The 16,583-nt window shown below is 37.0% G+C and overlaps 1 protein-coding gene across 1 annotated transcript in view; it reads right to left on the reverse strand.

The window, feature by feature from the left end:
- Window positions 1-1,527: 1,527 nt before the first annotated feature.
- Window positions 1,528-16,583, reverse strand: part of LOC144449108 (LIM/homeobox protein Lhx5-like) — a 37,397-nt gene continuing 22,341 nt past the window's right edge. The window contains exon 5 of the mRNA XM_078139567.1: window positions 1,528-4,110. Coding sequence (XP_077995693.1) covers window positions 3,743-4,110 — 368 coding nt within the window. The 3' untranslated portion in view covers window positions 1,528-3,742. The remainder of the gene's footprint in view (window positions 4,111-16,583) is intronic.

A 16,583-nucleotide genomic window follows, 5' to 3' on the forward strand; every position in this document is an offset into this window, starting at 1 on the left:
AAGACAAAAAATATGCTGTTTTTTCAAAGACATATGATATTGAAATATGCGACAGTTATTCCTTGCCACATTGTCAATAATTCGGTCTGTAAATGGAAACTTAATTCGAATCATTGTACAACGAGGGACAAAATGGGGTTTAACTATCACAATTAACAATTACAACCATGTCGGCTTCGTATTGCTTGACAAAAATCATATAACATTGTCATATTATGTGTATTTTTGACTCAACATTGTTTAACAAAAATGAACTAACATTGGTGCATTTTATCGTCTGGCTGCACAGCATAAAATCTTAATATTGCTGCATTTTTTGCATGGTGTAATAAAATGATCTTAGCAGACCATTACTCGCACTGTTCATGATTTGGTGACGATCTGCTGAGATAATGATATTTTACACAAAGAAAATACAGCAGTGTTGGTAAGATTTTTGTTGAGGTACCCAATGAAATGTTGCATTTTGATTTTTATAGTAGAACGGTAGCTGTAAAGATGAGGCATATTCTGTCAGGTCACTCATTCAATGTGAAATGTCATAATTATTACGAAGTGAAGCAATGCAAATCTGCAAGTGGTATTGCAAGTTCAACTTCATTCTTTTTGTCCAAAGTTGGTCCGAGATAATAATTGAACACACCTTTACACGTACGAGGATCCATGTGTAATTTCATGGGTTATATTCAAACAAATACCATGGTTATTTCAAGACAAAGGAAGGCAATGTTTTGGATGAAGAAGTGACGTGTACAATTGAAGACAATTTCGTTTTTAAAGGTTAACCATACTATAAATCAAGTTTATCGTCATATCGTGTGATACATCCGATTGTATGGTAAATTGTCGAAGAGCAAGGCGAAATGCCCCTGTGTCCATTTCCTTGCTTGATGGAGATGAAGATGAAGAAAGTTATGATGATGATGATGATGATGATGATGATGATGATGATGATGATGATGATGATGGAAGTGGTTGTGGTGATAGTGGTGGTGTTGATGACGATGATTTCTGGTGGTTGTGGCGGCGGCGGTGGTGGTGGTGATAGCGATGAGCGGTGGGCGTGGTGGTGATGATGATGGTGGTGGTGGTGGTGGTGGTGGTGAATTTGATGTATGTGGTTATACTATTGGTAATCAAAAGGCAAACAATATGGAGAGGGAAAATACTACAAGTGGAACTTCTGTAATCTATATTGCTAATTCACATGAAAAATGAAATAATCATTTCCACCTAATGTCCTCTGCTAGAATTGCAGGTACCGCATATCGATCACGTGTTTCTGTCTATTGAAATGTACAAGGTCATGCATGTGTAGATTTCAGCATAATACCGTGGCGTTATAATAAATGAGATACTGCGATGATGGCCCTGATGCCAATATAATTATCTACAGCAAGTGAAATCAGAGAGACCAGATGGCAAGCTTGATCATCGGCATGCGATTACCGGGGAAAAGAGTATCACACAAACAAGATTAAAAATCACTCAAATGAAATATTCTTTTTTTCAATGAATCCATAAATAATATTTATTTGATTGACAATAACGGGAGGAAATATACATTTGGATTATCTTTCGCTTGGATTGTCCTTTGAAATAAAACCGGACATTGCTTTTGGTGTAGTACAAAAAAATCAGAACAAGACATCCTATAGTGTAAGAACATGGCCACTCAATATCCCATCCAGTACAGTGTTCATTTGATAGTACGGTTTCTATTTCAAGAGTGGGCGAGAAAACAAAATAAGTTTACAAGCGATTCAGTTTCTGAGAGTCTAAATTATTTACACTGGCTGACGTGAAACTATAGGGTAGAAATCCACATCCAGAGGAATGACTTCTTCAGTTTCCTTCGTTTGAGAGACTCTGGTTCATAAAGTATCAAGCTTCATGTCGCCCTGTACTCTGGTCATCTTAAAACATTTAAAAATAAACACAGTGCACGATAAAATCTATTTGTGTAGCAAAATCTGCACAAAATACACAAAAAATGCCACTTGGATATTGTTTTAAAATTGTTGGCAACACTTTCGTGCAGTAAGTATTTCAAAAGTGAACAAGCTAATGATAATCTTTTTAAAAATCTTGTTTTTGATCAAATAAATGAAAAGTTTTATTTTTACACTCCTTCTGGTGGGATTTGCAAGTCATTCAAACCAAGAGGAAAGCATGAGCTGGGAAATTTACCCTGTGTTTTTTCCAATATGGACGATCATATTTTTTGAAATTGTACAAAATAATTAATTGTGGACTTGTGTGGAGAAGACAAAATATTGACAGAATATATAAATGGCGGGAAAATAGCCTATAAACTACACAGAAGAACATCAAAGTTGCTCAGCCTATAGAAAGGGCTTCGAAAATTTTCAAAATTTCAAATAGAAAAGAAATGTTTGATAAAAGATTACAACCAGCTGGAGATACCATATAAATACTAACAGGTTAAGATCATACATCGAATTTGAGTTGTCCTGATACAGTCGTTGGCAAAATATGAACAGTGCTGTAGAGGAAAGCACCAACCAACAAATATTAACCAAACAACCCGAATTTGTCATTGGCACTCCCCTGCCGACAAATCGTTGTTTATCCTAACTAAATACATTCAGTATCTACAGTTTACTAAACTTGTAGCTTCTACATTTCATCTACAACAACAGAGGAACATTTACATTTCAATGAGCACTGCAACTCGCCATCCCCTTTATACAAATTTTCCCTTTCAAAATGTGCAATTAAAAAATGATATGCCTTCTCTTTTTTGCGATAAAAGCAGACGAAGATAGTTGAAAAAGATATGTGAGAAGTTACAGTTTTGTCTCGGTCCAAAATACGTTACTGCGATCAGTCGGGGCTCCTCTGTGTTGCCGTCTACCACTACATGCATCATAGTCGCACGTACAAGGCATTTTTTTCGACCAATAATTCGTTTTCTCCGAGATGGTTGGCATTCATTCACCGGAGCTCAACGACTCAATTCAACATTATTGAATTTCGCATTACGAATTGAAGTAATCAGATTTGCGATACAGATGTGAATAAAATGGCAGTCCAGTCTGACTGAATTGGGATTAAATTAATACGATTTTTGTCCCAAATTTATAACTACGGCTACAGATTGGATGGCTGCATCCGCAAGGTCAATCTTGCCTCGGTGACTGTTTTGATGATATTTGTACGATCTTCAAAGCCAATGGCTTGACTCTGTTTCTGTAGAACGGTGTTTCGAAAAGCAGGGGTAATTTTAAGCAACTTTGGGCGTGTCGTGTGTCCTGTACATGTCAGAGATTTAGTGGTGTTGATGTGTCGACAAATTATGGAGTTTAGTCTCCGTATCGTGATGTATGGCAGTAAAATCATATAATCTCTATCGCCCTTAAATTATCACCCAGATATCGAGAACAAAAAACATAATGTTGCTATTATTTCGTATAAGCTTTTCTCTCCACTAAAATTGTTTATTTTCGTTATACGCATCGTGTCAATAATGGATAGAAATAGCAGTCTCTTGTATCATTCTCTCATTGTTCTTCAGTATATCAACCGAGCCTCAACTATTTTCCTCAGTCTATTTCGATCCCTGGTGCCTAAGATGCTTAGTTGTCATGGCTACTGGCGACAGCGCATCCGATTGGCGTGAATCCAACACGTTGTAAAGAGCACCCCTTGTGAAAAAATATAGTTTATACATATTTGCTTTCCGGTATCCAATCTCTGAGTTCACTGAAAAGATTGTTCATCACCACGATACGGCTGTCTCGTTGATATCTGCTGGGTGTGTGAGAGCGCCAAAACCAGGACCTCCGGCCATCGATCGGGGTGGCAAGTAACGATCTCCGTTGAATCCGTCTACTGAATGCAATGACATGTGGTCCGGACTAGGTGATCCTACGTCCTTTGGATGCAGATAAGCCTCAGGTGGCAAACCTCCGATGTTTGGTTGTTGGTGTTGCAACGCTTGCTCCATATTTGGCAAGGGGGCATGTCCTGCTTGGGAAGCTGGGATAAATGGCATATCGCCTTGTTGTCCGTCAGGATTGGGTTGCTGACCCGGGAATATATCGTAATATCCCTGGGAACCAAAGTTTTCTCCCGGTGCTCCATATTCTGTAAAAATAGAAACAAGAGTTCGATAAAATTAGATGTCAGTTATGGTTAGAAAAAACACTTTATCAAACTAACTATCCTTATTGTGACAACAGTCGTTGTCTCCAAGACCATTATGCCATCCCTGAATTCCGAGAGGTCAATTTTGAACTCACAATTCGAAGTGATAGATTTCAACAGAGCTGTCTTAATCTAGCACCAAAATAAGCATATCAACACCGTAATGTAAATTTCAAAGCAGTCGTGTGTTGCTTTGCATTTTCAATAAGGATTCCAATCATAAATCAGAACGGAACGCCGTTGAGTTGCAGTAGAGCGAGAAATCCTTGGAAGGATAAACAGACGTAGAGCTTTTCAATGTCGCATTTCCTTTTCTTTCTCTTAAGCTTGTTTTATGAAATTTGAATCCCCAATAAATAACGCCAAGGTAATCGCAAAAGCGTGCTCGGTTCTTTGTTACTTTTAGGAATTACAAGTGCCTATTATCCTATTTTACATTTAAAACTGTTTTTTCCTGGATTTAGTATTTGAGGCTTCCTTTGCATTCAGGCAGCTCTCTCTCATTGAAAATGAAATCGTACCGACGACCACGATTGTATGACGTACTCGCGATATAGGAATAAACACTATGCAAATTACACAGGTTTCACATTTTACTAAAGGTGGCAAATTCAAATTTTCGCTCTTGTCTTTAAATGCATTGAAATAGTATACCATTATTTTGTCCAATTTCACTTGATATTACTTTCATTGACAACGACTAAAATGGCGAGACTGATGATGATGATGATGATGATGATGATGATGATCGTGTGTCTTCGCCCTGCTAGCCTTGTGTGCATTTTTTTAGTTTTCAATTGTAACAGTGATTGTTCCTTAAAAGATGATGATGATGATGATGATGATGATGATGATGATGATGATGATGATGATGATGATGACGATGATGATGACGATGATGATGATGATGATTTGAATCTAGTCGTACGGCTGATTTATTGACGTATAAATTAGCAATGCTAATTTCCCTTTGTTAGGAAAACAACATATATTTTCTTGATAAGTTTATCTCAAGTTACAACAATTCAAAATGAGAAACTATTGACATAGTCGTTCTGTTGATATTCTACCATGATGTGTACACGGGAAAACTACTTTGTGTTGTATCTCAGACCTCTATATAGTGAACTTGAATCGCACTATTATATTTAGAATAATTATTTCTGCACTAAACTAGTCATTAAACTGGCTACTTGCATAATACTACAACACATCAAATGCACATTATTACAAAAGAAGTGTCTGTCATAAGATCTATTTACACGGTAATCTATGTCTGACTGTCTGTCTGTCTGTCTGTCTGTCTGTCTGTCTCTGTCTCTATTTATCAGTCTATCTATCCAGGATCGCTCTCTCCACACACGCAGACAACACGAATATTGGGCTTAGCGCTTGTTCGATTCTCTTGTCGCCCACACATATACTAAGTTAAACTTGAGAATTGAGTACTTTCTACAAAAGTCTGCTAAACTGTATCCGAATCCTGACCCCCGGTATACCCATAACAGAGATTTCACACATTCTTATCCGTCGTCAGCAGTTGTCACTGACTAATGTAAAATTACAATAGAAGTAATCTCCTGCTGATGGCTATACTAATATACGGTGGATAATTCCTGTTCTTAACTTCTGATCCCAAACCTGTATTAATCCATATAGTGCATGACCTCTCCGCTAGGGGGTCACACGGACTACATACCGATTATATAATTCTGTAGGTATCGAGGCATGTTTGGATCAAGATTTTAAATTAGCAAATGTAACATCAACTATATGGCGAATGGGGAAAACACAAGGCCTTCTATATTACTGAAAGTTAAGTGTGTATGTATGTATGTATGTATGTATGTATGTATGTATGTATGTATGTATGTATGTATGTATGTATGTATGTATGTATGTATGTATGCATGCATGCATGCATGCATGCATGCATGTATGTATGTATGTATGTATGTATGTATGTATGTATGTATGTATGTATGTAGAAATACATAAGGACCATGTGACAGTCAGAATAAAACATCTTTTTTCAAAGGCAAGACATAATAGGTAAACACCTGATTATATCTGAATGTATTCGTATTGGTTCTCCTCGGTGTTATGAAACATCAGTAAAAATTCAGTCAAAGTTGTGCCCATAACATAAAACCTTGAAGTTATTTGACTATTGAATTTGATGTAGTTATTTGTCGTTGTTACTTTCACACAACACTGCTGATTTAAGTACATTCCCTATGATTATAAAATAAACATCCAATTAATATTTCTATGTTTTGTCTAAAATTGACTTGAAAAGGGTAGAAAAATGAAGAATTACCATAAAAATGTGCACCAAAAAAATGTGACTGGAAATAAGTGAGCTGGATAAGGGGAATATATATATTAACAAGGTGTACTCTACCTAACCACTGACTAAAGTCTGTTCATCTTTTCCTATACACATAAAGCAATTCGAATCTCTCGATGATTACATTTCAGACCAACAAAGAGTTGGTCTTCGATTGATAAAATTTGTGGATTCTACAACGGTGAAGATGAAATGGAATGACGACCATGTAACGTTACACCCGTCATCTTTTAAGCTCTAAATGATGGAAGCTATCCTACAAAATCCTTGTCTTGAAGTCCGATACTGTTAGCAGTCGTGTGATCTGTAAAGATCACTTCAACAGTGCAATCTACTCACTTAACATGAGATTACAAGACAAGCCAGGGATACACTGGTTGTTAAATACAGATAGAATGAAATCACTGGGATAACATTTCCGGAAAATGTTATCACTGGAATATAAGGTAAATATAACCGCCGTCCATGTTGCGGATATACACCAATTATATCACGCCGCAATTATTTTTATGGTAAGAGTTTAGCTGTAGTCTAACTTAAAATGTAGAGGGTTGTGATTTTGTTTTGTTTTTATTCAATTTAAGACAACAATATTGACGCAGACCAACAAAGCCCTCAAAGCTACGCCTGACTTCATAAAACAGGCGTGATAGCGCCCCCATCGATGCAGTGATTTTGACATCAGAGAACTGAGTGATCGGTCTGACGTCTGGTCGAAGTTCTTGACCGCCCTTTGCTTAATGTGCAAGGTCGCTTAGACTATGTCGAGTTTATTGCCACGTCAAAATTAACACTAGTAAACCAAAATTGAAAGCAGTACTGTGGTTTTTCATGCGTTGCTTGTTGTACATTTGTTTGGATTTTGTCGACATCAAATTTCTTTTTGAAAAAAAAACAAGGAACGGTGTTTCTTAAATATTCAACACACCATGAGCGAGCACTCCCCTGTTGTAAAGGCAACATGTCTGTAGGGACTACCGAAAGTGCGAAAACATCTCGCAGCGAGATGAGCACATGTCACCGGGGAGACATCCATCAAGACGGAATCACTGCCAACGAAATTTGACTGTGTACGAGACGAGGTGACAAGTATCATCCTGCGCGTAGTTCATCTCGTATTGGGAGTTTAGGTTCAGCACACCTGTCGGCACTTTACCACTGCGTCTGCGCAATAATAAGCTAGGAAGGTGATGATGTGTGAAAGTGGCCGTCTTTGTATTTTGCACGTTTTTGTCACTGCTAAACGTGTGTTTTCGTACTCTCACTAAGATGTAACGCATCATTACCAACGATAACGTCAACATGGACTCCGATCAAAAAGACACTGCGTCTTAAAATGTATTCTTCCTACCATTTTGATACAGTGGAAGGTGTACACCCGTCGCTGTTTTAAACGAGTTTAAATGTCTGGATGTTGGTAATTTTTTAAAATTTATTTCATGTATCAATCAATGCCGCTCACATAAGCTGACATCATGATCCTAAGTAAAGGTAAAAGTCACCAACATTTGCTGACGTGTAGTTTGTTATGACAGACATTCATTCATTCATGCATTACCATAGAGACAACAGAAGATGAGCGAGTCACATATTAATTCTAATAACCAATATAGTCGATCTAATAAAATGGAAGAAAATAAAATGAAATTGAACGATACTCTCTGTTCATATTTCAAATTCGATTATTTGTCATCAAGGGAATTGTTGCTGTAGTATTCAAGTCATGTATATCACGTGTTACAAGTCTGGTAAGTTTACTCACATACGTGTTCTTTTTATTGTTTCATTGCTTATTCATCTAGATGTCAAAAAAAAGAAAATACACCAAAGGTTGGCTGCGAATTTTAAAAAGCACATATGTTGTCCATTCTAAACGGAAAATGTACCAGATGTGACGCACAGAGAAAACACGAGCTATTGCTAAAATAAATAAGAGAACTCGTTGTTATGCTTGATATTTCAAAATTGTGTGATCAATTTCAAAATAGAGCCCTTTTGACAAAATTTGCACTGGTTTATAAACATTAAATTCATTGCTGTGTAGCAAAGGGAAAACCGACAAATACCGGAAGTTTCATCAGATACACGATGCCTTGGTGTGAGAAGGGGCGTAGTTTGATGGTTTTGCTGACTTCTCTTTCGATGACTCATTCTTCTTTTTCATTTTCATTTTTGGTGTTGATAATTTACAATTTGGCTTTTATTTTATTTTTTCAACAACTGATACGTCACATGACTAAAAACTCAATTGACAACATATCCAGCAACTGGCATACGTACCTGGATTGCCAATTGTCAAAATGGTGCACGTGTTTTCCAACGTACTCTTGCAGCGAGACATTTTTAATATCTTTATTATGAGTGTAAAAGCAACCAGCTCACCTTTATACAGTCTTAATTTCAAGTATTTCAGATATTAAAATATACTATGAATGCAATTTTTTCTCTCTAAAAGTAAATAGGAATACGTTATTTACGTAAATTAATTCGAGCTGTGAAGGAATAAAGTCAAGCGGAAGATTATATGAGAAGTCAGTAATGCAGAGCGGTGTATATTATTATGCTTGCTTATAGTGTAACCTAAATCGAGAAACAATGGCATTTGTTCTGGGCGAGATGCATGTTAATGAGGGTACATGTTAGAATCAACGAAAAAATGACACGTCCCGTGGGTTTGTTCGGATTTCTGACCTTTATAAGAGGAGCTAACAGAAAGATTACGATAGCTGCAAGTCCATAAGCTTCTTGAAGACGGCGGTTTCTTTGTAAGGCCACCAAATCCAATCGATTAACAGAAACTAACATTTCAAACACTCCGTGTAGTCCTTCTTGAAATGATGAAGATTGAAAAGTTTACTCTCTGGGTAGTCTGATAAACAAACTATATTTCACTTTTCGCCGGAAGATAGTGTGAAACCTTTAACGTTCATATGTGATACAGTATATTTTCTGCGCCAACGGAGTGCGTGATGACGTCAGTCGAATTGACCAATCAAACAAACGTATTTACCTTACCTATCTAGATCTCGATCAGGTCGAGGAAGTTCGTATACTCACGAAAGCTGTTTGGTGGAAATCACTGATATAGCGTTCCTTTATTTATTTTTTACTGTTGGATACTTTGCTCATCCGATAGGTGTCCTGAAAGGGTGAGATTGTGACCAACCCACTTTTTGAACTCATAGACTAAGAATTTATAGTCCAACATTAAGCCGACTTATTTCTCCTTGTTGGCAATTCAGAACATTTGTAAATAGCTGCGACATCATTCCGATTCGTGTTTATTTGTTTTATTTACGCCTCTAAAAATGAACAAATACACTGACGTGACTAGAATAGTACTAGGATCAATCGCACAACAATTTCTTGAGAATTAATCAACGCCTACTTAAGGAGTCCTATGACACGAGACACGGCGATGTCGGCGTCTTTTCAAGTATGTAACCCCATGAGCTTGTGATCATCGGGCAGAACTATCGAAGCAATCGCGGTGACCACATTCCGTGTATATGGTACAAAAGTCCGTGTACTTCATTAGTTGTGTTTAAATATAAGCACTTTGCCAGTCTTCAGTTCCGCCGCTCTAGCTGAAAACGCTGAGCAATGATGTAGAACGGGGTAATGGCAATTTCATTGTGTCAGCCCAACATTCGCTACGCCTACTTGTTTTGCTAGGGAAACTTTACGACACCGCCAGGACTTCACCAAAGAAAGGCACCAATTTTTAAAATGTAAAAAATATTGATCGTTTATTTTAAACCCACATCCCTTCTACAATCCACACGGTTTTTAATCCATTCACATTAACCATTAAATGTGTCGTACCTGCATTTTTCTCGAATGCACAATGATGAATCGACAATGCTTTCAATGTAAAATTCGCCTTGAAACATGTAGTACTTTTCATATGTGTACTGTACACGGTTGAATGAAACAAGACAAAAATAACATACTTTAAGTTTATTTTGTATTTGTTTCTAGCTCATATAGTTTAAACTTCTGGGTCGTATCAACTTTATCTACTGATCTTATAATATAGATGGAATGAGGGGAGAACAAGAAAAAGGGAAGGGGAAGACGAAGCGAGAGAAGGGTTTCGAGAATGGCACACACATCCAGGGAAAGGTAGAATAGAGAGAACGAAGGGGGAAAATGGGGGGGGGGTGTACATACATCGGGAGTGGGATGTGGTAGTCTAGTGCTATTCTTTATCGAATCTTAAGATTTCTCTCAGAGATGATTCGACACCATGTTGTCATCCAGACTAAGGGTGGGTAGAATCTCTTTTAAGTATATCTTTGAATCCCATCCTCCGGACAACCCTTTCTAGATATAAACTATATAGACAGTCTTAATTGAAAGGTTACGAAGTCCAACCATTCATGTTATTCAGCCATTGATTAGAAGTCACTTCACTTGTTGTTATTTTTCTGGAAGGTATGGAAATCAATGGCTGCTGAATGACTTTTGTGAAAGGGCAGACCACAACGACGTTGTCTTTACAATCAATTCCATTCATCTATTCGGAACCATTGGATCAATGTATATACTAAGTGATCGATCTATATCTCGGTAGCTGTACGTATTTGATATTGGCAATAATGTATATTCACCGACAGCCTGCTCTTTTCGCTAGAAAACCATGCTAACATGTGGTTCTTTTTTGTTACATTTTGTTTGTCATTGTATTGTTTATTTGTTCAGTTTTAGTGGTTAAGTTAGAATTGTTTAGTATGCGAAATGCTGGCAGAAAACGCTATTTAAATATTTCATAATTAAAGATAACGCATAATAGAAGAGGGCCAGACCAAAATATACCAGCATTTAAATTACTGAATTTGGTTATTCACATCAGATTCGTTGTAAAAATAGATACAATTTATGAATATTATAAAGAAAAAGTCAGCCACACTGCAAAAATCGTAACTGATTTTGGTCACGTGTAATGTATAGAGGGTTTACTCCATAATATAAACATTTAGAATACGTTACATACATTATGTTTGCATATTTCGAATAGAAATCATGATAACCTATAAAAATGCACATGACAATCTATAGAAAAAATTCCTTGTTAAGGCAAAGCAATGGCTAGCTTAAGAAATGAAGAGTTTAGTACTCCATACGTATTGGATATGGATATTGACAATAGCCAGAAGGATTTCTAACAATTGGGTGAGTGTTATATATCGGCGATCGTGTTATTACTTCTTCTGCAAACCGTTCTACAATATTGTAGAACTCGATGAGTTTGTAACAACTGACACAGCTATGAATTGGGAACGTATTGCACGGCTACGGTTGATGTACGTTTGGTGTCTGTATGACCGGTTTCATCACGGTAAAGTGAACAAATACATTCCCTCTGTACAATGGTTGGAGAGTTTGGTGACAGAGAGAGACCGAATGGTTACACTGTCTCGATTTAATGCCAGAGTGACAGATCACGCAAACGGACGGAGTTTACTGTATGTTCCACTGTGGATTGTAAAGGGCACTTAAAAAATCATGATCTGTCATGAATATTCATTGCATGAAACAGTCCAGGCGGAAAACTGTGACAACAGAAAGGGGTGGCAAGCGGTTTGCTTTTGATGAAAATAGGGAATTTAAGGTGTGCTTTTCACGGTGAATAGCTAGGCAAAGAAAAAATCTTCACGTACACCACTGTCTGTGTTTAACAGAATTTTACTAGACGTAAATATGAGAGGGAGAAATAAGACGTGGGTTTTGAAATTGCAGTGAAATTTCGCTGTTCAATTCATTCATGTGTTTTGAGAAGGTGGGCTAACCGTGTCAGTGACTCACACTAGTAACATTGTGTTGCATGTGAGTGTCCAAAGGGCCAGCGTTTTCCAACACAGTGCGCTTTTTGTTCCATTGGAACAAAACCACTGAATGATTATCAGCTCTGTGCAAATACTGACGGAGCTATTTTACTCCAAAGTTCGCAACAACAATCGGATGCCGAGGCGATTCACACGGATGAAAAGCTGCTCTTCTTCAGCGAGTATAAGCTTCGGCTAAAGCAAACAACCCCTTTTGTTCGGGGGCACTGAGTTGCATTACCTATTCAAAATGGTTTAAGTACCTCTTGCAGAAGAAAGAGAAAAGAGAGACGCCGGGTACTATCGCATTAATAGTATTAAGGGGATACTCATACCCAGCATTAAGGAGTTGGTTCAACAATTGTCCACTACAAACACAACTTTTTTCAGAGACAGCAAATCGTTTACAGCAAAAGAAAACCCGTAAATGATTTCATAGACGGTTGTGACAGAGATTACTTATGTATACACTTAACTTCAAAGTGAATTCAAAATTCGATTGTTTATTGAAAAGACAAATCTCTTAGAAACAGCAATTATGCACGACCCCAAAGTAATACAAAAGAAGACCACTTTACCTATACGCTTTGATCAATAACTAGCTAACACTCCGTAACAGAGGCCTTCCACGAGAGGCACTTTATCTGGATATCGCTACGATGATTTAGAAACAGTGATTTCTGGAGCGTCAGAACGGCTACTTCTCACGCCGATTGCACAAAGATAACAGTTGCCAGGGTAACAAGGAGAAAACGTCACTGTATCAAATCCTCCAAACGCGTCTGGGTGTAGGTTGAGCAAACTTCCTGTGCGTGCCGATTGAACAGTAAGAGTGTTTAGATAGGTTGTAGATGCTGTAACACTTAACCACTCGTGAGAGTATGTAAACACATTGTAAAGATACTGTTTGTTGTAATAATTTAAGTAAGGGTTTCGAAGCATTGAAAGATCGGTGTAATCAGAGAGTACCTGCAGCCAACCAAGTCAACGGTAGGCTGTGATGCTGTAAATACAGTTTCATGTTAGCAAAGAATGCTTTACTTTCAAGTTGTGTGAACTTTCGTCTAACGTTGGCCGCCCTTCCTTAAGTAAACACAGAGCAATTATTTAGCAATAAATCTATTTAATTTGCTTTTATTTCACTCGACATGTGCTATATTGATTTCAAATCAAAACATCAGAAATTGATGCTCTTCTACAGTTATTTCACACTCTGTAAAAGCGACCATATTAAAAAAATAGACCCTCCATTTTTCCACGCTATTGTAATAAATCTTTGACTTTATAAGTAAATTTATAACACATACTTATTACTTTAATAATGTAGTCATTTATATTCTTATTTTGGAGTGGACAATTTGTTTATTTGGCCCCCTTTGCTAAAAATCGCATTTGGGCGAAGTTAAGTTCACATATTTCGAGGGGGAAACTTACAATCTAAATAGCACTGAACCCAGCTGATAATGACTCACGTTTAAGACATTACATTTTGTACAAGCAAGTAGCATATATACTATTGACTCGGAGTAAGTTCTATGTGGATTTCATTATATGTAATTTCCACTGACCAGCAGTATTTCATCATTTTGCATCGTCGCAAACAACGGCCTGTTTTACGGCAACGTTCTTAACGTTCTCCATTTCGAAACGTAGTGGTAGAAATAATAACTCTGGTTTGCGAAAATGTCATTTTGTTGTTGTTGTTGTTGTTGTTGTTGTTGTTGTTGTTGTTGTTTGTTTGTTTGTTTGTTGTTTGGGTATTCATTGTTTTAACTAAAAATAAAATCGTCACCCAACATTCACAAGCTGAAGTTGCTATGAAATCATGGCACCTTATAGCCCTGCTGTCTTCGGAGGTTGACGGGTGTTAATGGTAAAATACGTTATTTCCAAATGAGCGTTTTGCGTCCAAAACTCTCCAGTCTGAAAGGTGCCGTTTTGCCGACTTTAACTGTGATATATTGCTGTATACTCTAAGGGAAAGAAAATGTGTTGGACACGCTCAGTACTAGGTGGACAAGTTCATTTAACAGATGAAGTGTCAAATTCTAGTATATGTCTGTGAATAAAAATAGAACTTGAAAGAGAAAGTTACAGGAGCAGAACTGGTGTTGGTTAGAGATCGGAAACCCCAAATGAGTTTTCTAAAGAGCGTTTTGATATTCATCGGAGTAATTGACCAATGTAGGGGGAACTATTTACAGACAAATTAAGACGAAGTGGTTACCATGGTTATATCTCCATTTAAGGTGTTCTACTCACGACAGTCTCGATTACAGCAATCTATGCTTTTACAAATATATAGATAGGTGCTTTCTGAAAGTGTCTTAAAGACAAGAAGATGATCAATAGGTACTTGTAATGAACAGAAAATAATGAAGGCTGGATAAAGGACAAGCTAACGTCGAACAAAGGGGTTGTAGATAGCTAGGTATATGGCCTTGGTAAACACCGTGGGAAGGGAGCGATAATATCACCGACCACCGTGCATGTTAGGTAGGTAGTTGTGAAAAACTGGACGTGAGTAATGTGTATGCCCAGGGAGAAAATAAAGTATTGAAACAATGAAATAGAATAATTATTTTCTGACAATCCATTTACAAGATAGCATTAATGAAAATTAAATGATGACAGGTTATCTTTCGATGGTACGAACGCCCTTACACTGTGTCAATAAGGATGTCCGGTCTCTTAACGTTGTGGAAATCGTTCCAGGAAAAGGTGTGTCAATTTCTCCTACTACATGTCTATTTCAATGATGGGGACGATCCATCCATGCCAACAGTACTAGCATTATGGATCTATGTATATATGTATGTATGTATGTATGTATGTATGTATGTATGTATGTATGTATGTATGTATGTATGTATGTATGTATGTATGTATGTATGTATGTATGTATGTATGTATGTATGTATGTATGTATGTATGTATGTATGTATGTATGTATGTATGTATGTATGTATGTATGTATGTGAGTGTGTGTGTGTGTGTGAGAGTGTGTGTGTGTATTATTTATTTATTTATTACATCCCTTTTGTATCAAGGACAATTAAAATGCATACACTACTAAAAAAGACAAATAGAAACATATACAGGAACAAACAAAACAAAACAAAACAAAACAAAACAAAACAAAACAAAACAAAACAAACTAAAGTGAGGTAAGAAGATTGATAAAAACGAAAAAAAATACCCTTCCAATGTTGGTTGTCAGAAAATCTAACCGCTAAACTATTCTACATTACTTTTAACAAAACATTTTCTCTTTTCAATTGCCTCAATAAGGTATTGTTTTATAAGTTTGTCTATTTGTTTACTTATAGACTCATTGTAGTGTTTCGTATTATCTCCTATAGTAGTTCTTTCCCTTGTTTAAAATCTTGATATATTGTTGAGTAATAATTCTTTTGTTCCTTTCAATAAGATCTGTCGTTGTGTAGAATGGCTTTCACATGTAAAAAGAAAGTGTTCATCTATCTGTCTGTGTCTGTATCTGCGTCTGTCTGTGTTTGTTTGTTTGTTTGTTTGTCTGTCTGTCTGTCTGTCTGTTTGTTTGTTTGTTTGTGTGTGTGTGTATGTCTGTCTGTGTGTCTGAGTGTATGTCTGTCTGTCTGTATATGGGCTTGCGATTCATATGTACAACCATTTATTTGTATTTTCTGAGGGGACATACAGAATCATGATTTGAGCCGCTACATGGCCATTTCCCCCTCCTCTTCAAGAAACCTTACCTTATTAAGATATTGAATTACAGCTATTACGTTTAGTCTCGGGTATAGCGACCATTTTAATATAGTACATAACACCTACTAAATGTCAGATATTACTCGACTTTCTATAAGCAAATTTGAGACCGGAGATAGCACCTGTCTTTTGTGTATGTGTTCTGATAGGTGAGACAATTTGAAATCTACCTACGTCCCAAATGAGTGTAAATGCAAACATCAATTGTAATGCCTTTGCCTGGTTGTACAGAAATTCTAAATGTCATTCCGTGTATGTGTATATGTTAAAGTAGGCGAAACGTATCGGAAGCTAAACATTCGTGTTCCTATCATTCCATTTGTACAACAGAGTATTAAAGGAGATTCTGAGCTGACCAAGTTAGACATTCTGCATTTCACGAATTGAGAATACTTGTATATGGCAACAAAATTAATCTGTGTACGGTGACTCAAGCATCACAGTGGAGGGACATAACATTATTACTACACCACTGCTACCACATA

Source organism: Glandiceps talaboti, chromosome 18, assembly GCF_964340395.1.
Source record: "Glandiceps talaboti chromosome 18, keGlaTala1.1, whole genome shotgun sequence".
Taxonomy (NCBI): domain Eukaryota; kingdom Metazoa; phylum Hemichordata; class Enteropneusta; family Spengelidae; genus Glandiceps; species Glandiceps talaboti.